At 45.8% G+C, this 26,460-nt stretch overlaps 1 protein-coding gene across 1 annotated transcript; it reads right to left on the reverse strand.

Moving 5' to 3' along the window:
- Positions 1-7,616: 7,616 nt before the first annotated feature.
- Positions 7,617-11,918, reverse strand: PMAIP1 (phorbol-12-myristate-13-acetate-induced protein 1). The gene is made up of 2 exons (XM_035100939.3): positions 11,727-11,918; positions 7,617-9,908 (listed from the first exon to the last, which is right to left on the reverse strand). The coding sequence occupies exons 1-2, from the start codon at positions 11,794-11,796 to the stop codon at positions 9,796-9,798; spliced, it is 183 nt and encodes a 60-aa protein (XP_034956830.2). The 5' UTR covers positions 11,797-11,918; the 3' UTR covers positions 7,617-9,795.
- Positions 11,919-26,460: the final 14,542 nt, after the last annotated feature.

Below are 26,460 nucleotides of genomic sequence, written 5' to 3' on the forward strand. Positions count from 1 at the left end.
TTCCAAACTAACTATGGTTAGATAAAAAAATTCCTTCAGTAGCACCTTAAAGACCAACTAAGTTTTTATTTTGGTATGAGCTTTCGTGTGCATGCACACTTCTTCAGATACACTAGAAACAGAAGTGTCAGACCCTATATATATAGAGAGGGTGGTGGGGGTGGGTGGGAATGGGCTGATGGGAGTGGTAAAGCTGTAGATGGCTGATAACGGCCGTCTACCTGTAACTATAACTATGGTTAGGTTTAGCCCATGTTTTGTGAGAGGGGCCGTTATTGGTTTGTTTTTTATTTTTTGTTTTTTATTCTCATGTTGTGAAATAGAATGTTCACTCCCATGACCGTAAAGATACTCCATGCAGTAGCTGCATAAATTCCTTTCATGTAATAATAATAATAAATAAATAAATAAATAAAATTTTATTTATACCCCGCCCTCCCCAGTCAAAACTGGGCTCAGGGCTGGCTAACACCAATAAAATTGCAATAAAACATAAAAAGCAAGTAATTAAAATACAGATTAAAATACAATATTAAAATTTAAAATGCAGCCTCATTTTAAGTAGTCCATAAATCCAAGGAAAACACAGGGGTCAGACTAAGTCCAGCCCAAAGGCCAGGCGGAACAGCTCTGTCTTGCAGGCCCCGCGGAAAGATGACAAATTCCGCAGGGCCCTGGTCTCCTGTGAAAGAGTGTTCCATCAAGTTGGGGCCAATACTGAAAAGGCCCTGGCCCTAGTAGAGGCCAATCTAGCCACCTTATGGCTCGGGATCTCCAGAATATTGTTGTTTGTGGACCTTAAGGTCCTCCACGGGGCATACCAGGAGAGGCGGTCCCGTAGGTACGAGGGTCCCAAGCCGCATAGGGCTTTAAAGGTCAACACCAGCACCTTAAACCTGATCCTGTACTCCACCGGGAGCCAGTGCAGCTGGTAAAACACTGGATGAATATGATCCCGCGGCCGGGACCCCGTAAGGAGCCTCGCCGCTGCATTCTGCACCCGCTGGAGTTTCTGGGTCAGCTTCAAGGGCAGCCCCGCGTAGAGTGAGTTACAATAATCAAGCCTGGAGGTGACCGTCGCATGGATCACTGTGGCCAGATCATGTAGAAAGTTAGCATGGAAGGAGCAAGGTTCTCGCTGTTATGTCTTGCTATTTTTCTTTCTGGTGGAGAATACAAAACACGGAATAATAATCCAGAATGATGAAAATATACAGACACATAGAATGAGAAAATCTAGACCATTTAACATATATTTAACACCCACCTAACCCACACATAATAGGAAATAAGAAAGAGATTGGAGTAGTTATTACAATGTTCATGCATTACTCCATCTGAACAACCTATATTAACATAATAAAAAAATTCCTTCAGTAGCACCTTAAAGACCAACTAAGTTTTTATTTTGGTATGAGCTTTCGTGTGCATGCACACTTCTTCAGATACAGTGAAATGGAAGTTTCCAGGCACTTATGTAGAGAAGGGGTGGGGAGGGGTGGGGATGGGGAGGGGGGATCACTCAGAAGGGTGGTGGAAATGGGTGATTGACTGACTGATAGCTGTTGATGACCGCAAACGACTGCAAATGGTTTTGCATGAAAAAGCAAGGGTTGAGATGGCTGAAGATCGCTTATCATGTATAATGAGATAAGAACCCGATATCTCTGTTCAAACCAGGTCCCTCCATGGTTTTGAGCTTATTTATTGCCAGGGATTCTGGTAACCACAAAGGACTTGGGATAATGTGGATCAATTGCATGCTCATAGCTTGGGCTCATTTCTACTCAAAGGGGGGGGGTCTCTCTCTAAACTTCTGAGCTTCAAAGATTTTGTAGTATTTTTACAGGAAGAATGCAATCATCTGCAGATGGCTTAGAAGAGTACATCCAGCTGTGCAAATCTGGAGTGCAGATGTTGCAGTTTTTGGATTTGATAGCGTTCAAAGGCATAGATGTATTGGTGGAAGATGCTGCCCCTTATTGGAGTCTTAAATCCAGCTATGGGGGCAATTTTTGCTTCAATTCTTTCTAGTTGTGTGTTTAGGAAAAAGCCAAAATGACAGTCACTACCTTTTTTCTTTTTCTTTTTTTACAAATCTGTCTTGAGGTTCAGTGTTGTTTCTGAGCCTGTGAGAAAGACACCGGTTTCCGTGTGTGTTTTAAAAGCCGCAATGTGATTCCCACTCCCTCTCATCTCTTCAGCTGAAAAGTCATTTGTGGTTGTGTTAATATCAGTTTCCCTTTCCTGTTAAGGAAGGTAAGAAGAGGAGACCGTCAAGTTCTGTTTTTTGACTCATTCTGTTCATGAGATGCCACAGTCAGCCGCCTTTTACCCTGCCCCAGCCCCAGTCAAAAGTATTCTTGAACTGTACCACTGCCGGTCTGAATCAGTGCACCACTGAATCAGACCGGCAGTGGTGCACATTTGCACATTTCCCAAGGGAAAACCCATCTCTACACTAGAGTAGCCGTATGTCCTCTATTTGAAAGTGTTCTCCCAATGGACTTCTGTCCAGTCCAAGTCTGCTTTAAACATTAAAAAAATAATAACATAGGGAGAATTGCATGTCAACTTGGATAGGAAACTGGGCAAGTACACAGGATACCTGGTGTCAGAGACTGGAGGAGGAGGAGTGGGAAACGAGCCCTCGGTCTGATCGGATCCTCTCAGAAGAAGAGGAGGAGTGGGAAGTTTCACCCTCCCTGTCTCCAGCAGTTTCAGGAGGAGAGGGAGGCAGGGATGATGTACAGCTGAAAGAGGAATTGCCTAGTTATGTGATAGTAGAGGAGGAGGGGGGAGTTAGAGAGCAGACAGCAGAGACCTCCCTGGAGAGTATGGGAGACCCTCCTAGTCCAAGGGCTCGCAGGTCCCTCCGCATTCAAGAGCAGAGGATGCTGAGGGATGTGACTCCCGTGCCTTCCCATAGGTTTCCAGGGTGTTGTGGGAGACGGAAGACGAGGGACTCAGAGTAGCCAACATCTCCTATGCGTGGAGACCTGGATCTTTTGTCTTGCAACCAGATGACTGAATAAAAAGCCATAAAGTATGAACTGTTCGTTCTTCTTTACTCTGAGGCTACCGGGGGAGGAGAGGATACTCCATGCCTGACACCTGGTCACAGTTTTCCCCTTTACTGTTATTTAAATTACTCCCCCCCCCTCTAAACTAGCATCTATACAGATAAGTAGCACAAACAGTTTTAATGCAAATCTGTGTCCTCTTTTGAGGAGCCTTTGTTTCCCCCCTTTTTTGGGGGGGCATCCTGCTTACAGAGAGGTAACATGTATCAGAGGCAAAGCTCAGCTAGAACCCATGTCTGATATTTAACTTTTTATATATGGGGGGGGTTGTTGTTTGGGTTTTCTCCTTTAGGCACACAGAACATAGGAACAATAGCTAATGCCATAGAAGACAGAATCAGGATTCAAGATGACCTTAACAGATTGGAGAACTGGGCCAAGAGTAAAAAAGAAAAGAAAAAAGTATTTCAACAGGGACCAATGCCAGGTTCTGCACTTGGACAGGAAGAACCAACTGCAAATATATAAGACGGGGGACACCTGGCTTGCTAGTAATACATGTGAAAAGGATCTTGTGGTCTTAGTAGACCATAAGCTTAACATGAGAGAGCAGTGTGATGCAGCAGCAAAAAAGGCTAATGCTATTCTAGGCTGCATCAACAAAAGTAACGTGTCCAGATCAAGGACACTACTACATAGGTTAGACAAAATCCTGGGTATTGTGTCCAGTGGCGGAGCTTCATGCTCCAGCACCAAGGGGGGGGATGGAGAGCAGGTGGGGGCGCATCCTGGGGTAGGGCACGCCGCCCGCGGGAGCAGGATGCGCATCCTGGGGGCGGGGTGTGCCGCCTGCAGGGGCGTGGCACCCAGTGCGGGTGGGAGGGCAGCCACAATGGCGCCCTGCCGGGATCGCGCTGCTGGGGGTGGTGCACTCCCCCCGCACTCCTCTTCCTCTGCCAGTGATTGTGTCCAGCTCTGGGCGCCACCATTTAAGAAGGATATTGACAGGCTGGAACACGTGCAAATGAGGGTAAGTAAGATCATTAAGGATCTGGAAACCATGCCTTATGAGGAGTAGTTGAAGGAGCTGGGTAGGTTTAGCCTGGAAAAGAGGAGATTCAGAGGAGATATGATAGCCATCTTCAAATATCTCAAGGGCTGTCACATGGAAGAGGGAACCATCCTAGGGACTCCACTCCGGATTTGTGTAGGGTTTCCTCCTTAGTCTTTTCTCCTCCCAAAGATATCCCTCAAGGCAGCAGAGGTTTAGCACCAGAATTTTCCTTCTTTTTGATGGGCCCCCTTTCCAGGTTGACGAGCCCCATTTGCACCTCACTTCCCTCTACAGCACTTGTAGAAACTGCCTCCTGGAAGGTTGGACCAACTATTAGTCTTGTCCACTCCATCTCCTGTAGCCTGTCTTCACATGCAGGTGAATTCCCCAAGTAACTGAGAGTTTGAGACCCATCGGCTACCCTCACCTGGTTTAGCCAGCCAGTGGAAGCCGTTCCTGGGATGTGGCCGCTATTGCACGCTGACAGCTTCTAGGAGCCACAGCTGAGTGAGAGCTGTGTTCAGGGTGGGGACCAAAGGTGGACAAACTACCCCAGAAGGAGCACAATGTGTCCTTACACTGTGGAATCTTCCTCTCTGTAAACATGCATAGGAGTCTTTAAAAGGTAAAGGACCCCTGGACGGTTAAGTCTAGTCAATGGCAACTGTGGGGTTGCGGTGCTCATCTCGCTTTCAGGCTGAGGAAGCCAGAATTTGTCCACAAATTCTGGGTCATGTGGCCAGTATTAAATAGTGGGTAGACAACACAGCGGCTCTTCAAGAAGCTCTTTATTCGGAAGCCAGAACAGAACTGAACTGCATTGCCGAGCCAGCCTGCTTTTATAGAGGCTGGCTCAAACAATGTATCAAACATAATTCAAAGTTCCCTCCTAAAGTTCCCTCCTAAAACAACCGACAAGGACCTGAGGACCTGAGGGAAAACTATATACACTAATACATAACAGCCAGCATGACTGGGTCATGTGGCCAGCATGACTAAACTGCTTCTGGCCACAATGGAACACCGTGACAGAAGCCAGGGCGCATGGATGTGCCGTTTACCTTACCGCCACAGCCATACCTATTGCCTGGATAATACTGATCACGCTGCCTTTGTGGGGAGCCAGGAAACTCCCAAAGCTGTTTACCCTTTAAAGGAGCAATGTGCCACTTCTCTGCCTGCAACTTGGGCTGGGCAAATTAAGCGCTTGAGCTGAATTGTGCCAGGAACAAGCTTGCTCAAAGAGTCCAAAGGTTCCTAAAGCAGCCAGAAGATACTTTTAGCTGGCGGGAAAATGGAGTCCTGCTTCCTGGTCAGGTGTTTGCTTCAGGGAGCTGTGCAGATTGAAAGTGCCAAGTGACGAATTGTTTTCCTCCAGCTTGACATGCAAGCCACTAGCCAGTTGAGAAGATGGAGGCTTGGATTTAAACAGATAAACAGGATTCCCCGCGCAGCAAGAGGGGGGGATTGGGGTCCAACTACGCACAGTTTGCTAGACTTAGGCAAAAAAAATTACAACCCTCTTACAAAACAACCCTGTATAATATACACCAAGGGACTCCTGATTGCTCCCAATTGTATTCAGTCCCTGCCATAAGAAGTGCAACTGAATAAGGTGTGGAACTTAAATGGCACTGAATTCAAGCTTTTCCCGAGGCTTAACGTGCTCTCCTGATCATTCCTTTACAGCCATGGCTTTACCTTTTCTGAATTTGATGCTATGTGATGTCAGGTGATGGACAGGTGCACAGCATTCCCTACCGCTGGGGGAGGTGGATGGATGGCAAGACTTGTGGCGGTGCCCCAGCCCCAGAAAGTGTTTGTGCCTCTCCCGCCCCTGCTCTATAGCTCTGTCTGGCAGTGGCGGCGGCAGCGCTGCATGGAGGCACCAGTTAGGGGGTGCAATACTTGCCTTAGGGGTTGCAATACTTTCCTTGCCCTGGGTACTGGCAACCCACGATACACTACTGCCCAAGAGAGCCTAAGAAAGTGGCCTCTCAGATATTTGGGGACTGGGTCATTAAGGGCTTTAAACCCTAATGTGAACACCTTGAATTGGGTCCCTTGGCTTGTTATAGCAATAGGAGATATTTACATTACCTGGAAAAGGGTGTGGTTTGCAGTAGGCAACCTTAACAACATCTACCCTCCTTGATAGATAAAATGGTCTCTGATAAACAACACGATTGCATCCGCCCCGAAGCACAGTGGAAAGGTCTTCGGCAGGGTGGTGACAAACATGCAGGTGTGCCAAAGAAACAGGTGATGCCGACTGAGGCACAACTTTACCTTATACAGTACAAGGAAACTGGTAATTCCAGACTGCACTGCCTGCTGAATAGTCACTGCCGGGGTCAACGACCTTCTTCAAGATTGAAGGAGGCATGAGTCACACCTTAAGCTTTAGGGTTGCTGAGAGATCTAGGAATAAAACCCAAAATGGATTGTTCGGCTTCCCCCACCTCTTTGCATTGCAACTAATTGTCAAAAAGGCAAGGAGGGTGATGGAATCGAGAATGAAGTCTGAAAGCTTCTCTGCACATGCTCCAAGATTTTGTTTAATCTGCTGTTTCTACGCTGCAGCAAGGAATCTCGGGTAAGTTCCTGAAGCCGGTCAGCTTCAATGGAAAGCCAAGATTCTGGCCAAGTCAGAATTTGCCTCCATCTCTACTAGTCCTAGTTACAAAGATGGAATGCCAATCCAGTTGATTGAGTGACATTATGGCCATATCATTCTACATAGTACTTTACAGAAGAGGGCAGTGGTGCACTTGAGCCAAGACTTTAGGGTGGAGGACCAGGGCCGCACTTTGCAGAATGAGCAAACACCTTTCCTTTCCCTCCTCAAGGCAACAGGGCTGCCTTGCTACATTTTGAAGGGAATACTCATAGCCATTTAAAGGGGCCTCCTCCTCCAGAAAAACGTATCTGAAGAAGTGTGCATGCACATGAAAGCTCATACCTACGACAAACTTAGTTGGTCTCTAAGGTGCTACTGGAAAGATTTTTTAATTTTTTTGTTTCGACTACGTCAGACCAACACGGCTACCTACATGTATCCAGAAAAACAATTTGTAGTAGGTGAAATAATACACATTACTATCCAAAGAGGCCGTCCCAAGTAAAACCAGTTAGTTCAAAGTCTAAAATTACCAATATGATGGAACTTACTTTGGTTTGTTTCTGAAACAAACCATAGTAAAACTTGAAAGCCTTGTTATCACCTCATTCACTTGCCAGAGCAAGGAGGGTCTATCATGCTCCAGCTCTAAAAATAAAAAAAGACCCAGCGCTGCAACTCCCTCCTCCTATTCCAGCCCCCTCTGCCCTAAATTGTGATGGAATATTGGCAATTTGCTTTCACCCTCCTTAAAATTATCTATAGGGTTGTCTACTTTACAGTGTTTTAAATACATCATCTGATATTTTTGTACTATTTTTAACTGGAGTTTTAAAGCTGTTTTTAATTATATTTTGTACACCATGTTGGGACATATATGTGGGAAGGCAAATAACAACAACAACAACAACAACAGAGATAACAATAATACAGCTGTTACAGCTTTATTGTCAACTGCAAAAGAGACATAATGTATATGTATTCAAATTCCACAGAAATTATAATCCAAAGGATTGATTTATTTATTTTTACAAAAAACAACAACAACACACACATCCGGTTTATTAACTCAGCAAATGTCAGCACAAATATTTGTAGAAATGAAAACAAGAAGCCCATTGTGGAAGGCAATGGATGAAACTTGCTTGCAAAGAAGCATGAACCAGGTTGCTTGCGAATACGACCCTTGAACACTTTGAACAAGCTATTTTGCTGTAAACAATCTTTCTGACATAAACACATATAGCCGGGAAATACACCAACATCAAAACATTATACAAAGGGGAGAGGGATTCACCATTGCAAACAACAGCAACACACAGTATAAATAAAGTCTTCTACCATATGTTTGAAATGACACTTCATACTTCCAGAGTTATTTGTTTGCCTGAACACTTAACTCAGCCAGAATCTGGCAACATGTACTAGATGAAAGCAATCTTAGAAAATCAAATTTTGTTGAAATGACACTTCACTAACAGAAAAAGATTTGCCAGCTTTTCATTGAGGTCAACTATTTTAGCTGTTTACACTTTTATGGAAGGCAGTCTGACGGGGGTAAGGGGGATCAAAGCTAATATCCTGGCTTTGAAATATGGTGTCTTAAGAAAATTACTGAAGAATGTGCACTTGTTTTGGCAGGAGGATGCTATAGTTGTAATGTGCCTTCTAACCAGGACTCAAGTGCATTTCATTAACCTGCTAGGTGGAACGTGAAATAAAAATGTTGGAGACTTAATCCTGCAGTTTGTTTAATGTCAGATCTCCAAACTGGGCAATTAGTACCTTGAAGATCTACAGCACATTCAGACTTAAAAACCTTTTGGGTTCATTTTCATGCTGGTAGCTAGGATTTTTCTGAATGCACAAATCAACTTCTCCCACTGTAATGAATGGGAATCCCTGCTGGCACACCTGATATCGCATCCATCTCTAGATTGGGTTAAAGTTCTCTTTGTTAGCTCTCCCCCATTTGAAAAGCAGCTGTAACATTTCATCTTCCTGACACATTTTGAATAATATGGTTGGTTTTCTTAGTGTAAAAAGAAAAAGCAGCCATATTTTCCCTCTGAAATGTAACTCTTCATTTGCTCCTTTCTTTCTACAGCTTCCTCCATTTAAGCCTAACACTGTAAGGGAATTTGTCACATTTGTTATGAATGGGAAATTGTATTCTGTTAACTGCTAGCTAAAGTTGTACAACTCATCTTAAGAATACTGTAACTTCTATTGAAGGGTTTCTGTTTTACAGCCCTCCGGTGTACTTTCAAGCAGCCTTGCCTGCCTGCTTTGAACATTCACTGGAACAAATTTGGTTCCAGCTGATAACCCAAAAGTAATCCATTATAGTTGCAACAAAAATAAGTAATCATACTATGTCCTATCTGGAGGACTTATATTGGTACATTGGCACTGCAAATCTACTCGCTTTAGCGTTGCAAATTGATAGCATTGCAGTGTAATACATTTTTAAAAAAATTTTTTTGAACGTAATGTATTACATAGCTGATTATAGAACTATACGTTTCTATGATTGTATGTAACAGCTTACATTCATTTCGCTGTAACAAACACAGTAGCAAAATACTCCTTTCCCTAGTTTAGTTTAGCCTGGGATTCCAATTCCTAGGAAATGGGAATTACAAAGAGCTGATAAACTGATTTGCACTGTCCAGAGTTTAGAGCGGAGTGGTGGTGGTGGAATGCTGCTCGTTGGTATGCATGAAATCCCATAAATTTTCAATACAGTATAACAGCTGAGTGAATGAATTCGAGACCTATGGAAATCAGAACGTTGAACTCTGGGTTGGGGCACCCCTCCCAGATTCCTTCCTTTTCCAGTGCCCATCACAGTCCAACATGGCTGGTAAACAGTAAATTCCAGTTCTCTCCTCTCCAGTTCCTTCCATTTGCAAGCAAACTTTCACGATATGATTTTTCTGAAGAAATCATATCACAGGAGCCTTTTTTTCTCCACAGGAAACTGGCTGCAGAAATGCACAGGAAATGTTTCACCTCCTCTGTCTTACGGAAGTCTCTTTTTACGACTCCACACAAGTAAAGGTTGGGTCTTCTGAAATTTTCTTTGATTTCTCTTCTCACGTTTCAGGGCAGAAAAGCTTTGAAATCAGGTTGAGGATCTTCTGCCGGAGGTTCCACTTGTCCCCTATCCTGCGTAGCTCCAAAGCGCATTCCCGCACCGCCTCCGAGTCTGTAAAAAAATACGAGCACGTTGTTAGTCTCCAGCGCTGGCTTCATTTACTCATTTAATAAAATTTATCTAGGGCTTGATTGTAACGAAACAACAACTTCAAAGCTGTTCATCCAAGTCTTCTAGCATTATAAGCCTGATGCCATTTTAAATTATATGTCATAACCCATAAAACAAGAGATATTGACCCAAACCAGGGATGCCTCTGCCGTTTGTATACTGCACATCATGGATCCCCCATTCACTTCAATGCAAGGCAATGGAAAGTGAACATTCAGTTGCTCCCATCAATGAAAGTAGTGGGAAAGACTGAGGATACTTCAGACTCAGAATACCAACAAGTGTTTGTTTGGCCATGGTGTGCTTAAGAATGCAGAGTTGCCATACTTCAGGCATTTTGCAATGCTTACTACAGAGAATAAAAAAATTCCTTCAGTAGCACCTTAAAGACCAACTAAGTTTTTTATTTTGGTATGAGCTTTCGTGTGCATGCAATGCTTACTACATTTTGCAATGCTTACTACAGAGAATAAAAAAATTCCTTCAGTAGCACCTTAAAGACCAACTAAGTTTTTATTTTGGTATGAGCTTTAAGGAATTTTTTTATTTTGCTTCGACTCAGACCAACACGGCTACCTACCTGTTACTTACTACAGAGAATTGCAAATCTGACTATCAAAACGACAGCTCAGCCTCTTCCCCTATTTTGGAACAGAAACCCCCCCCCCCATTTTTTTAAAACAACACAGTGGGATAGAAGTTGGACACAGGACAGAGCACCCTCGCCCTTGACTTCGTGAATATTCAAATTATTCAGGGAATCAGAGCACCTGTAAACATCAGCTACAGGTGTAGAGCTATGGCAGTGCACACGCATTGTAAGCAGATACTCTCTGTTTAATCTCTGGCCTCTCCAGTGAAAAGGATTTCCGGTGATGAAGAAGACCTCTGCCTGAGATCCTTGACGGCGGATAGTGGATCAGATGGGCAAACCCTTAGCTATTGGGCAGATCCCTATGGTCATGCAAAGCTTCTGGTGGAATCAGCTTCCCCTTGCAGCCCTTCCCCAACTGCTTTCATAAGCTCTGACCATTTGGCCGTGGATGCTGGGGCTGGTGGGAGTTGTAGTTCAAGGTGCTGGGACGGCATCAGAAGGCTGCTTTGTGGTCGTGGAAGTGAATGGCAATGCCTGAACATAAAGGCAATCCTTCAGGGGACAGTTGGATCTGAGCAAGGGATGGTTGCAAATACAGGGGGGGGGGGGAAGAGCCACACAGATCATGGACTTCTATCACTGAGCCGCCTAAGGAATTCTGACTGTTTTTGACATTTGTACCGGGTAACTTCACAACTCAAGCGTTGATCTTCAAGGCAGGTCATGAACAATAAAAACAAAGGGGGTCACGACCTTGACCTAAGTGGGGTTGTAGCTGTGCCGTCAGGGCCATGGAAAATGGGAGAGATGGGAGAGAAGAGGTGCATTTAAAGTGGCTCCTTGAGTTGAGACCCAGGACTGAAAAGGCCGCTGCCCAAAAATATTGTGCAACAGGCATGCCTGGGCTCCGAAGTCAAGGGTGGGTGGCGTCGAGTGGGGTGGACTATATGGGCTCGGGCGGTCCCTTCGGACTCTGCGATCCATTAACAGAGGCGCCTCCAGCCGATGGATTGCCGCTCACCTCAAGAAGACGGCAAAACTGATCCGGTGCCTCGACGGGCTCCCGCCTCTCAGGCCGGCGGGAAGCCTGTGCCCGAGGCAGCGGCGCGCAGACTAGGCGCCGAAGCGGGACGGTGTCGTCTGGGGACCATCCGGCTACCTACCTGGGGGCGCGGGTTTGCGCAGCGAGGGGTTGCGCGGCGCGCCTTTGCGCGGCGTTTTGCTCGGCATCATCTCCGGCGCAGCGAGATCCAGCAAGAGGCTTTTTTTCGACGGGCCTTCGGAGCAGCGCCGGGAGTAGACAGGACGGACGATGCTCTCGGCTCACTCTCTCCCGCGCTCTGCCGGGTTCTTGTCCCGGCGCGCCCAGTCAAAGAGAAGGTGCCGGGGGTTTCCCCGGTGACGTGTTCGCGAAGCCCCGCCCCCTTCGACGAGGCTTTCCTGGGAGAACCAATCAGAGGCCGGGATGCCCGGGCATGCGGGGGCAAGTTGGAGGAGGGGGGGCTGGGCAGCGTAGGCGGGAGGGGGCTGGGCGTGTTGGAGCCCGTCATGGGGACCAGAGGGGGTGGGTGGCAGATCGGGGTGGGGTGATCGGGGCGGGCAGTCGGCGGCCAACGGAATTCCTGCTGCCAACTGCAAAACGCTGCTGTGTTTCTTTTTTTAACTCTGGTGCGAAAGTGTAAATGTGTTGTTTATTTTAGCAAAATAAACGAGGTCGGTTTCGTTTCATCACTAGGGGAAGGAAACTAGACGCTGGCAATTAGGAACGGTGCTGCTCTCCCCATTTTCTCACGCATTTTTGCGCAAGGGTCAAATGTTTAATTCTGACCATTTAATGTTGACAACTTTTACACACATGATATAAGCAAAAATCTGCCCTTATGGGGTTCTCCATCGGTCGGAGAATATAACAGAGGCCAACCAGAGAATTTTGAGAAGCAAAGCCTTTATTTTTGCTGTTGCAACAGGGTCCTTCCCCTCACGCCGGAGGAAGAGCAAGGAAGGACCCCAGAACAAAAGAGAACCCCCACTTTTATCAGTTTTTAAAGTGGAGGTTCTCTTTTTTTCTGGGTTCCTTCCTTGCTCTCAGGCGTGAGGGGAAGGACCCTGTTGCAAAAATAGGCTTTGCTTCTCAGAATTCTCTGGTTGGCCTCTGTTATATTCTCCCACCGATGGAGAACCCCATAAGGGCAGATTTTTTCTTATATCACACAAAAACATTTTTTTCCTTTATAGAAGGAACTCCGAATCTGCGCATTCAGTAGGGAGTAACACCACACACAGCTTGAGACAGCCTATCTCTGGTACTAGGGTGGATGTAATCGAAGCTTAGTTAAATCCCATTCCTTTCTCCTCCTTGATTATCGTGTCTGCAAATATTTGGCAAAAGGAAATCCACTGCTTTTTTACTTTTCTTTTTGAGGTGTGTGTGTCAGTTTCCATGTGCTCACTTATTCTTAAATCCACCATGTTTCAGTGAGACTTCGGAAGGGCCTTTTCCCTTCAAAAGGCCCATTTCTCCTGCTCTTTCTTCATCATGTGCATGTAGTGTTCAAAGGCAACAGCCACACCAGAAATAGAAGAGACCCATCTCAAGCAAACTGATCTTCTTGCTAAGGATCTGGTCTTATAGTTATAATGCAACTGGTTAGAAGTACACAGACAATGGCACAGCAGCAAAATCTGGGTGAAAGGGTGTGTTTGTGTGTTGTGTGGGAACTGAATCCAGCCTCTTTGCTCTCTCCTACCCATCACCAGGGAGACCGGTCCTTTCTCGCACTTTTGGAGCAGTGCTATGAATAGGCAGCATCCTGTAAGCAGAGACTGCTGGATCAGGCCAGTAGCCCATCCAGTCTGGCATCCTGTTCTCATGGTGGCCAACCAGCTGCCAATGGGAAATCCTCAGGTTCAAGCTCAATCACACTCTCCCCTCCTGTGGTTCCAGAAACCAGCATACAGTGATACCTTGGTTTACAAACTTAATCCGTTCCGGAAGTCCGTTCTTAAACCAAAGCGTTCTTAAACCAAGGCGTGCTTTCCCATAGCAGCGGGGGACTCCATTTACAAATGGAACACACTCAACAGGAAGTGACACATGTTCTTATTCCAAGGCAAAGTTCACAAACCAAAACACCTACTCCCAGGTTTGCAGTGCTCTTAATCCATGTTGTTCATAAACTAAGCTGTTCTTAAACCAAGGTACCACTGTATTACTGTCTCCAGCTACAAAGGCAGAGACAGTCTTGTCCTCTATGTATTTCTCTAATCTTTTAAACCCATCTGAGTTGGGGGCCATCACTTTCTCTTGTGGGTGAGAGTTCCATAATGCACTGAGTGGATAAGTTCTTTCTTTTATCTGTCCAGAATCATCCAACATTTAGCTTCATCAGATGCCCATGAGTTTTAGTGTTATGAGAGGGAGAAAAGCTTTTCTCTAGTCATTTTCTGCACTTTTCTTTTGAATATAGTTTTTATTGTATGGTTTCATGCTGTAAACCACTTTGATTTTTTAAAAATGACATGGTAGTATATAAATGTGGTTATATATATAATATTACCTTTAACAATATGTCCCACCAGTTTTCCCAAGACAGACATTAATCTAACTAGCCTGTAATTTCCAGGATCCCACCCCCCAGATCCCTTTTTAAAAGATGGTGTTACACGAGCTGCTTCCCAGTCCTCAGGTATGGAGACTGATCTGAGGGACAAGTTCCATATTTTTAATAGCAGATCATCAGTTTCACAGTTGAGTTCTTTGAGAACCCAGGTGCCCTCCAGACCAGGCGAGTAGGCCTAGAACTTCATCTCTCATCACCACTGAGTCCCTCAGACTCTCTTCCTGTAAGTGTTGCTGTGGGGTCTGCCCTAAATCTTCTGTTGTGAAGTCAGAGGCCAAGAATTCATTCAACTGCTCTACAATCTCATTCTCCTCCTTTAGCACACCTTTGGCAGCCAAAGTTCTAAACATCTTGTTGTTGGTCTTAATGTTCTTAGCAATGTGCATAGTTCTTCACTGAACAAGATACAGAGGTAAAGGTAAAGGGACACCGACCATTAGGTCCAGTCGTGACCGACTCTGGGGTTGCGGCGATCATCTTGCTCTATTGGCTGAGGGAGCTGGCATACAGCTTCCAGGTCCTGTGGCCGGCATGACTAAGCTGCTTCTGGCAAACCAGAGCAGCGCACGGAAACGCCGTTTACCTTCCCGCCGGAGCAGTACCTATTTATCTGCTTGCACTGGTGTGCTTTCGAACTGTTAGGTTGGCAGGAGCTGGGACCAAGCAACAGGAGCTCACCCCGTCACGGGGATTCGAACCGCCGACCTTCTGATCGGCAAGTCCTAGGCTCTGTGGTTTAACCCACAGCACCACGTCCAGTGGTACCTCGGGTTAAGAACTTAATTCGTTCTGGAGGACCGTTCTTAACCTGAATCTGTTCTTAACCTGAGGTACCACTTTAGCTAATGGGGCCTCCCACTGCCGCCACGCTGCCAGAGCATGATTTCTGTTCTCATCTTGAAACAACGTTCTTAACCTGAGGAACTATTTCTGGTTGTAGCGAAGTCTGTAACCTGAAGTGTCTGTAACCCAAGGTACCACTGTATATGAATGCAGGTCTGTGTATATGTGCATCCTAACTGACTCCGCTCGAAGGTTTGTTTCAGATACAGAGATGGGGGAGGGAGGAGTTTGTAGGTTCACCTGGGCTCAGCCAGGAACATGTAAAAACACTAAGAATATTTTTTCAACACATGCTGAATGAGATTTCTCAATTGTTTCTGCTAGAAACACTTCTCTACAAGAGGGGGTGGGGATGCTTTTAAATGAACTGGGAAGCTCATCACTAGAAAAAAACGAAAGAGTGAGACATGTACGAAGGAAGACCAAGAGAGAGAGAGAGAAGGAGAGAGAGAGAGAGAGAGAAGCTTCAAAATGAACTGGAAAGTCCCTTCTCCACTGCTCGGAGAAGGGACTTTCAGGGCCATTTTGAGGCTGTTGTTTGGATCTTCTCTTGGGCTTGTATGATGATAAAGAAGCTGAATCAACTCTCTGCTTCTGTCTTAATTGCATAAGATGTAGAGCGGGCCCCTTGTGCCTGAGCTGTCTTTCTCTGGAAGGGAATCTGAGGAAGAGAGGCAAATAGTGACGACAAGAGCCATTCTAAACCTTATTGACAAAATGAACACAAACCAACGACTGTGTCCTGATGGGATCCACCCTTTAAAGAACTCAAATGTGAAATTGCTGATTTGCTAACAAAGCTATGTAACTTGCACCATACTGGAGGACTCCATACTTGAGGACTAATGGATTTCCAAGAGCCATGTCAGGGTTGCGCCAGACGAGCAGGAGTGGTGGCAAGCCCCCCCTAGGCAAAGTGGCAACCACGGAAGAGTCTGGGGAGATGGAGGGATTCATACCTGGAGAAGACTGGTGGCGGCACTCCTCAGAAGAGGAAGAATCAGATAGGGAAGAGAGAAGACCAGAACAGGAGGAGGAAGGAGTCGAGACAGAATCAGGCCCTTGTGAGGAGAGGAGTCGGCAGGCCCTCTCCCCTCCTCCCTTCTCAGCTGTAGAGTGTAGAGCTGAGAAACGTAGGGAACAATTGGAGGCAGCTGCGGCTCATAAGAGGCGTGGTGATGAGCCGTCTACTTAAGGAAGGCCGGCTGGCTGCTCCCTTCGCCAGCACCTGTAACTGCTGTGCTGAAGCGCGTGGTTGTCCTTGCTCGTCCTGTTCCTGATTCCAGTGTACCTGACTTCGGCTGGTTCCTGACCTAGACTGCCCCTGACTCCAGCTTCTCCTGACCCCGGTACTGATACCTGACCTCGGTTGGTTCCTGACCCAGACCGTTGGACCTAGGATCCATCTGCATCTAGCTGCTGCCTTCAGCACGCCAACCTGTTGGCACCCTAACAAGCCATCTGGTTGGTCACTGTGAGAACTGGATGTTGGACCAGATGATTCAGCAGATTCTTCATACATTCTTATGACTGAAAAGTGGCCAGTGGAGCACCATTTTTTTAAAAAAAAATGGGAGTCAAGAAATTATCAGGCAGTTAGCTTAACATACGTTCCAGGAAAGCTGGGGTAAAGCTTTGTTAAATATAGGATCACCAAGCATCTAGAAGAACAAGCCTCGCTGAAGAAGAGCCAGCATGGCTTCCGCAAGGATAAGCCCTGTCTAAACCTTTTATAGTTCTTTGGAACTGTCAGTAAGCATAAGGATGCGGGTAAATGCTGTGTACGTAGACTTCCCCCGAAAAGTTAAAAACCATACAGCATCTAGCACAGCTACAACAGGCAGGAAATATAGATATAATTAAGTGGTCTGCCAAGACCTCAGCAATTTTCAAGGGGTCCATGTGGAGCCACTGCCTGCCTCCGCTTTTGTAATGGCTTTAAAAGAGATTCAGACCATTCTAGATATGATAAGGTTATTAGATAGATACTTTATTGTCATTGTACTTTAAATAGTACAACAAAATTTAATTAAGAAAATTAACATTTAAATAAATAAATTTAAATTAAATTTGCCTAGCCAAATGTACTTAACACTAGTAACAACAGGAAAGGCCAAACGAAAAGTTAAAAACTTAAGCTATAAGCTAAAAGCCAAAAAAGAAAGAAAGAAAAGGGAGAGCACTGAGCCGCTGCGTCTGTCCGCGTTGCCATCTTGTGCCCTATCATTGGTTATCATTGGTTACTAGCAAGGATGTCTATATTATACCTCCACTATCAAATGCCTCAGCATATCAGTTGGTGGGAATCACGAGCAGAGAGAGGGTTGTTGCAGAGGTCCTTCTCGGGGGCTTCCCACAGATATCTGGCTGGCCACTGTGAGAACAGGATTCTGACCTAGACATTGGCCTGATCCAGCGGGGCTCTATTTAGGTTCCTATGTTCATTTCAGTGGTTCTAAAAGTGTATATTTTTAGTTCATTTCTCAAATACGGTACTATAATTTTCTGCATATGAAAATCTATTGCTTACTATGCTTACTGACAGTAAGAGCTGTTCGACAGTGGAATTTGCTGCCAAGAAGTGTGGTGGACTCTCCTTCTTTGGAGGTCTTTAAGCAGAGGCTTGACAGCCATATGTCAAGAATGTTTTGATGCTGTTTCCTGCTTGGCAGGGGGTTGGACTGGATGGCCCTTGTGGTCTCTTCCAACTCTATGATTCTATGAGGTATGCATGATCCCAGGTTGCCCTACGCCCAGAATTTCCCGGACATATCTGGAATGCCGCATGGCAACCCACATACGGCAACACATGTCGGCAGTGCCGTTTTTGCCGATTTCCCTTAAAAATAGCTCGGAAACCTCCATTTTTTATTTTCAAACTTGCCAAAAAAGCTCAGCAACAGTTTGGATTTTCGCTGTTTGAAATATGGCAACCCTACCATCGCTGCCTGCTTTTCGATGAGCTGTGAAGTAGACGTAGCTCATCAGGCTTTTCTGAAATACTGTTTTTCTTGAGGATTTGGTCACTACCACTACTCCCCCCCTTTATTTGTTTCCAACCCCCCCCCCCGAATAAGTACAAAGCTAAAAAGTAAGAGTAGAAAGGTTTTATCTCGATAGATAGTTAAGTAACGAGCGTGGCAAGATTGTCAAATATCTTAATCTATGTCTTTATCTTAGAGGCTTGCGTCATAAGTACGGGTGGTTTTGATTCAACACCTGAAGGCAATTAGGGAACAATGACTAGGCAATCAAAGAGAGGGGGCTGGTCTTCCATCCACTTCTCTTCATTTTCCAACCAGAAGCTACTAGGACAGGCATTCATTTTTCTCCCAGGGTCCAAGGAAATGTCTCACTGACATGTCAAGCCAGGAGTGATGTTGTTTTGCGTGTTCAATAAACATTGAACATTCTTTTAAAAGAACTTTAATGGCTTCTTTTCTTCTTCCTCCTCCTCCTCTTTCTGCTATATTATTCTGTCGATGGTTGCTCACCTGTTTGTGAGTTGGCGGTTATTTATTTATTGATGTAGGAAGGCAGGCATGGTGCCGGTAAATAAATAAATAAATACTATGCTGAATTAATTGAATGTTTTTGCAAAAACCATGTAAAGGGAATCTGAATTACATGGCAAGAAAAATCTTACCAACTCTTTATCACACAGTTATTTCTGTCTATCCCTTGATTTTCTTATATTCTTTATACTCTTAATCGTAATTACATTTCAACCGGGTCAGTCTATTTCTGCCATTAGGATTTCATTCATACCATTACTCATCAAATATTCTTTAAATTACAGTGAGAATAATTGGAAGTTTATTGTTTATAAAAGCGAAATGGATGTATTAGATATGGAGATTTTGTTTAAAGTTGTTTTATTTGTGTAATGGATGTATGTTTGTGTAAGGTTTGTTGTAAATATTTGTGTTCTTTATTTTAAACAATAAAAACTATTTAAAAATACATGGCAAGAAAAATCAAAACCCCTTGATCTGTATAAATTATGGAAATTGCATAGGTTTTTTTTAAAAAATTTCCAAATAATTTACTCTGCGTTTTACATAATGCATGCTGGTTTTGCTATTCAAGAAAACTGGTGTCCATGCAGGGTACAGAAGACACATCAGGCCACCAGAAATCCTGCCCTCCTCCTCCTCCTCTGGCTTCTATGATTTCACAAGGCACTTGCACTTTTATACAAGACTTCATACGTACAAGAGCTAGAACAGGCATCCCCAAACTGCAGCCCTCCAGATGTTTTGGCCTACAACTCCCATGATCCCTAGCTAACAGGACCAGTGATCGGGGAAGATGGGAATTGTAGTCCAAAACATCTGGAGGGCCGAAGTTTGGGGATGCCTGAGCTAGAAACTTAGGTTCTTTTAAAAAGGGTTGGGGGATTGTTGAAATCCTGAGACTGCATAGACACAGTTATCTAGCAGTAGGTCTCATGAAGCCAGCGGCAAAGCCAAATTTAGGGGAGTACAACCAGTTCGGTCGCACCTGATGCCTAGCTTCTGGGGCACCGCAATAGGCACCACAACTATGGAGTAAAAACAGAAGGCAAAAGGTGCAGGGGCACCAGATTTTGATGTCGCACAAGGTGCCACTGAAATTTGAGACCTCAAGGAATGCGACTGACACTGGGTCCTACTTTTGAGTAGACGTACATACCGTGTTTTCCCTTTTTTAAGACGTAGTCAGAAAGTAAGCCATGGCAGCATTTTTTTAGCATTAGTGAAATATAAGACACCCCCCGAAAATAAGACATACCTCCATGTGAGACCACCGAGCGCCCCAGCCAGCCAGAGGGGCCTGGAACCGGCTGCTGTTGCTGCAGCGAACGCATGGAGCGCCCTGCAGCGCCTGGCCTCTTCTTTTCTTTTCTTTTCTTTTGGGCTGCCCGAGGCCTGCCGCCCCGCCACCGGAACCGGCGGCTGCAGAGCGGAGCACTCCGAAGCGCCGAGCGCTCGGAGCGCCCTGCAGCGCCTGGCCTCTTCTTTTGGGGGGAGAGCTGCCCGAGGCCTGCCCCCCCGCCGCCGGAACCGGCGGCTGCAGAGCGGAGCGCTCCGAAGCGCCGAGCGCTCGGAGCGCCCTGCAGCGCCTGGCCTCTTCTCTTTTTGTTTGGCTGCCCGAGGCCGGCGGCTGCAGAGTGGAGCGCTCCGAAGCGCCGAGCGCTCGGAGTGCCCTGCAGCGCCTGGCCTCTTCTTTTGGGGGGTGAGCTGCCCAAGGCCTGCTACCCCGCCGCTGGAACCAGCGGTCTGCAGCGCCGAGCGCCCGGAGCGCCGAGCCAGCAGCCTGCCGCCTCGGTGCCTGGAACCGGCGGCTGCTGCAGCGCCACATAGAGCGCCCAGCAGTGCCGCGCAGAGCGCCCAGCAGCACCCCGAGCCAGTGGCCTGGCCCCTCCGAGGAGGCCTTAAGGTACAAGACATCCCCTGAAAATAAGACACCGTGTGTGTTTTTTAGTAAAAAAAATTATAAGACGGTGTCTTTAAAAAGGGGAAACACGGTAGGCTTGAATACGTTAAACCTGCATCCAGTGTCACACATCCTGTGCATTTCTTTTGCTCTCTCAGAATTGTGGCATATGTAGAACACTCCCCATAGGCTGTCTTCTGAAGATGCTTACAACTGTTTGTTTCCCTGACCCCCCCTCCTGCCGCCAACTGCACCCTGCAGCAGGGGGCCTGCCAGGGCGATGACCCCTGGCACATTTTGCTGGGGTGGGGGGCACTGCTCACGCTGCCGTGCCAGCCCTGCGCTGCTTTTGTGAGGCTGAGATCTGATCTGAATGATTCACTGGGCATATCGTAGAGATCAGATCATAGCAGGGTGGTGTGAGAAAGATTTGACAGCCATGTGCCAAGCCTGGGTTTGAATGGTGCATGGCTGCTACGTCCTTCTCACGCTGCCGTGCCAGCCTTGCAAAGTGGCTCAGGGCTGGCGGTGTTGACAGGAAAGCCTGGGCTGGCACACCGGGCTCTGTTCATCATCTGAACCTCTGGTGTAAACCCTCATGCACACCTCATGCATACCAGCAAACCACTCTATGCTGCAGCATCCACCACTTTATGTCGAGAGGGGAGGGGGAAAAGGGCTGCTTTGATTCAGATCTCCCCCCCCCACATAACCAGCCCCACTCAAGTCTGAAAACAGACTTTGAATGAAATCATTTATATGCACAGCTTTCCATTAGCAGCCGGCGAAACCTATTAGGCAACCTTCACTCTGCTTATGTGCAGCAGGATAGCCATATAAGGGGGAGAAAAGGTTAATCTTTTTGGCTCAGTGCCAGGGGATTTCACAACTCCCACCCAGCCAATGCATGGACAAAGGATGACGCCTGACCATTTTCAAGACTGAAAAATGCTATGCAAGCAATTGTTGAGAAATATCCCTATAGATGATCATAATAAAACTGTTCTGCTTGTAAAATGTCGCATGGATTCTTTCCCCTCCCAAGGCACAACCAAGAAAACTAGTTTATCTGGTTCAACTTTTTTCAACACACACACACACGCACACACACATCTGAAATTTGCAAGTCATACTGCAAACCAAAGCAAACTACAATCAGCAGCTAGTTTTCTTGGTTATTTGAGAAGTTGAACCTCTACTTCCCCATTTCTTGAAGTGACCCGCGATGAGTTCTGTTGCCACAAATGTCGATTTTGCCACACACATCTTGCTTCTTGATGGCTGATCAGTCTCCTTCAGAGAGCTGGATCTGGGCCAGGGGAGGCCAAGCTGCTGACTTTGTGAATCAAAGGAATCTGAGAGGCAGGGCAACAGAAATCCAGCTTGCTTCATTTTTAATGCATAATTTCCACATCCCAAAATGGTATACAAACCGACACACAGCTGCCCTTTGAAATTTGCACTTCTCTGAATTTTGCAATGCAGTTCTTGAACAACAACAACAAAAGTGTACAAAAAAGCATTTTTTAAAAGCAAACAAAGCATACAGAATGACTTTATACCAAGGAAAACTGCTTGTGAAAATGTGTCAAGAAAACTACAGACAAAAACACATACTGTATGCCAGAAGAAATGTACGCTACGATGTTGATAATTCTTCGTGAGATCAGACATTTTGGTGAACCGGTGTGAAGACTGGGAAAAAGTGGGACAGAAATTGACAGATTTCTCTGTCCCTACTCAACAGTACTCCTGACCTGCCCCAGCAGTGCATGACACAATAAACTAAGGATAATCAAATCTTCCCAGTCCCACTCATTATGGACCCAATATCCCTTGGATTCAGCATTCTTTGTCTTCCAGCAGGAATTCAGGAAACTGGAAAGCTGATAGCAGTTTATGCATACATGCCCTCACACTGTTAACGAAAAATAAACCTGGTCTGTTCTTTAGGAAAACATTTGTTGTTTGTCAAAAAGCATTCCTGCAGGAACACAATTGTGACCACTGTGGAAAGACTCTTTTGTCTGATTTTAAACAGCTGTCAAAAACAGCCATTTCTATTACTGCTCTAGTTTGTCCATCTTTTGTTTGCTTCAACAATGTTTCCCTTAATTGCTGGCACTTGGTGTTTTAATTAAAAAAACCCAAACAATATTCCTGCTATTGCAGAAATATGCACAGAGCCGAGCCCTGTTTATACATTGCAGTGCTGCACCTACATACTGTTATTGGTTCAGAGAGACTTGAAATAAGCAGAAATAAAAACAACCTCTATCCAGCTATCTATGGATCTGTTGGACACAATTTTTGAACAAGGTGATTGTGTGTTGGTGACTCAGTTAGCAGGTTCTTCTGGGTGATTCAGGTCTGGATTTAACAAAGTCTACCTTCTGACCCAGTTTTGGAACTGAGGCTTTCCAGTTTTGGAACTGAGTTTTGGAACTGAGTTTAGCAACTGAGTTTTAGAACTGAGGTGACGCTGTGGGTTAAACCACAGAGTCTAGGGCTTGCTGATCAGAAGGTCGGTGGTTCGAATCCCTGCAATGGGGTGAGCTTCCGTTGCTCGGTCCCAGCTCCTGCCAACCTAGCAGTTCGAAAGCACGTCAAAATGCAAGTAGATAAATAGGAACCGCTACAGCGGGAAGGTAAATGGCGTTTCCATGTGCTGCTCTGGTTTGCCAGAAGCGGCTTTGTCATGCTGGCCACATGACCTGGAAGCTATACGCCGGCTCCCTCGGCCAATAATGCGAGATGAGCACGCAACCCCAGAGTCGGTCACGACTGGACCTAATGGTCAGGGGTCCCTTTACCTTTACCTTACCTTTCCAGGCAAAGCTCAGTTTTCAAGTGCCCTCACCTTTCTTCTTCTTCTTCTTCTTCTTCTTCTTCTTCTTCTTCTTCTTCTTCTTCTTCTTCTTCTTCTTCTTCTTCTTCTTCTTCTTCTTCTCTTGAGCTTGGCTCACGAAAACCTGCTCTTCAAAGTTCAATCAGAGCAAATGGCATTCTGCAGAAAACCCAAGCTGACGTGCTCCAGGGCAAAGTAAAACACACTCGGACATGGAGTTTTTAAGTGCGTACTTGTGTCTGGAAAGAGAGGGACAAAAGAAAAGTTCGGATCAGCCCTGAGACAGCCTTGGTTGTCCTTGTGGGTGACCTACACCAGGAACTGGACAAAGGGAGTGCACCTTTCCTGGTTCTTCTGACCACCCAACAACTTTTCATACTGTTGCTTATGATAGCCTTCTGGACTGCTACTCTCAGTCCCAACTGAGTAGGGTTGCCATGTTGTTTAGTCGTTTAGTCGTGTCCGACACTTCGTGACCCCATGGACCATAGCACGCCAGGCACTCCTGTCTTGCACTGCCTCCTGCAGTTTGGTCAAACTCATGTTCGTAGCTTCGAGAACACTGTCCAACCATCTTGTCCTCTGTCGTCCCCTTCTCCTAGTGCCCTCAATCTTTCCCAACATCAGGGTCTTTTCCAAGGATTCTTCTCTTCTCATGAGGTGGCCAAAGTATTGGAGCCTCAGCTTCACGATCTGTCCTTCCAGTGAGCACTCAGGGCTGATTTCCTTAAGAATGGCTAGGTTTGATCTTCTTGCAGTCCATGGGACTCTCAAGAGTCTCCTCCAGCACCATAATTCAAAAGCATCAATTCTTCGGCGATCAGCCTTCTTTATGGTCCAGCTCTCACTTCCATACATCACTACTGGGAAAACCATAGCTTTAACTATATGGACCTTTGTAGGCAAGGTGATGTCTCTGCTTTTTAAGATGCTGTCTAGGTTTGTCATTGCTTTTCTCCCAAGAAGCAGGCGTCTTTTAATTTCGTGACTGCTGTCACCATCTGCAGTGATCAAGGAGCCCAAGAAAGTAAAATCTCTCACTGCATCCATATGGGTTGCCATACGTCTGGCAAATCCTGGGCATGTCCTCTTTTGGGTGGCCTACATGCCCTTTCTGGGGAATTTTTACAAGTTATAGCAATTGTCCAGGTTTGGGGGGGTTTGGTGTTTTTTTTTTTTTTTAAAAAAAACCAAACCAATGCATTTTTCTGTGTGCGCTGGTTCAGGTTTGGGCTCTGGTGGTGGCGGTTGGCGGCCGCGCAAGCTCAACAACTTTTTTGGTCTGGATTTTTACCTCTTGAAATATGGTAAGCCTACAACTGAGGGACACTGCCTTATGATGGTGCACTCTAGAAATCGTTCAATAAACATATGAAATAAATAAATACCGTAGCAGGCATGTGGAGGCTAATCTGGGTTGGAACTATAGTAGGGGTCGGAAGGTTACATTTCCCTTACCCCACCAGACCAGGCTCCCAATCCAGATTACCTCCCTCCACCCCCCATGATGGCAATTTGATAAAGAAAAATCTGTCACTTGAGAACTAAGAATGTGATTAATGCCGCATATAGTTTGGCCCTGCGATCCAAGGAAGGAAAGCAGAGTACAGGAATAATTAATTGAGCTATTTCTGTCTAGGGTGCCTTTCCCCAGCCTGGTAGATATGCTAGATGTTTTGGACCACAACTCCCATCAGCCGCTCTCCCCAACATCAGGAGTGCAGTTGTGGGAGTCTGATTTAGAAGTCTAGACATGGTGTGATGAGAGACTTGCTTGCCCAATGGAAGGAAGTCTGTTGTTGGGGGCAAACAGAGAAAATGACATGGGGAAACTGATGAACCAATGGCCCAAGGTGGAGTCAGGTGTGCGAAGCAACTCCACACAAAACAGGTTTACAGTTGCAAGCAGAAACAGAGAGCTCTTGCCGAGGGTTGGCTAATGGGAGAAAAATGCAATAACATTTACACCTGCCTGTGTCGGGCAAAGGGGGGAAAGGGTTAATTCCTTCACCGTGAGGTCACCGGAGAGCTCCGTATCTTCATCGGCAGGGAGGAAGGGAGTCAAGAAAACACAAAAACACAGAATGACTCATTCTCGTCTAAAAATAGGCACTATGATGAGAGCGAAGGCGCTGAAATGTGGACAGGAGACAGTGCATTTCAAATTAGTTTGCACTTTCTCAGCTTTGCTTCAAAGAAGGCTTCCTTCCTCTGGAGCTTAAAGCAGTTTTAAATAAACAAACAAACAAACAAACAAACAAATAAATGAGGGTACAGTCATACCTCATGTTACGTCTGCTTCAGGATGTGTCTTTAAAGGATACGAACATGCCGAACCCAGAAGTCCTGGAATGGGTTACTTCTGGGTTTGGCGCGCGCGCATGCGCAGAAATGCTAAAGCACGCTTTGCGCATGCGCAGAAGGGCCGAATTACATCACTCACCAGCGCGGACGCGGCGCTTCAGTATGCGGCCTTTTCATGTTGTGAACGGGCTTCCAGAACAGATCCCGTTCGCAACCAGAGGTACCGCTGTACATGAGAACTCAAGAAGCAGAACATATCAGTTCTTTGTCCTTCTAGCCCACTCTGGCTGGCAGCAGCTCTCGAGCCTCTCAGGCAGAGTTCTTTCCCATCATCACCTGCTGCCTGATCGTTGGGAGATGCCAGGTCGTAAACTGGAAACTTCTGCATGCCAAGCACCTGCTCTGTCACTGAGCTATGGCACATGCCAGGCCACTTATTTGGAAGGATCTGTCAATTTCCTTTCTCTCAGTTTTGCAGTCTTAAATTCAATTCTCCACATTTTGCAGCAATCTGCTTTAGTAGTAGTAGTAGTACCGGTAGTAGTAGTAGTAATAATAATAGTAATAATAAATAAATAAATAAATCTCAATTTCTCCTAATAAAGACATCTTTTGTATGCAGTTTTGACTAACGTATATACAGATTTTTGCAAGTCATTTTCCCCAATATAATGCATACGTGTGCAATTTTTGATAGTATCTTCATTTTAATGGAGTATTTCCCTACTTATTTGTGCCGTTTAAAAATGCATCGGTTGGTTAGAACTTGCAATGCAAAATTCCATAGAATCATGGAATCATAGACTTGGAAGAGACCACAAGGGCCATCCAGTCAAACCCCCTGCCGAGCAGGAAACACCATCA

This window comes from Zootoca vivipara, chromosome 10, assembly GCF_965207765.1.
Source record: "Zootoca vivipara chromosome 10, rZooViv2.hap1.1, whole genome shotgun sequence".
NCBI classification, from domain to species: domain Eukaryota; kingdom Metazoa; phylum Chordata; class Lepidosauria; order Squamata; family Lacertidae; genus Zootoca; species Zootoca vivipara.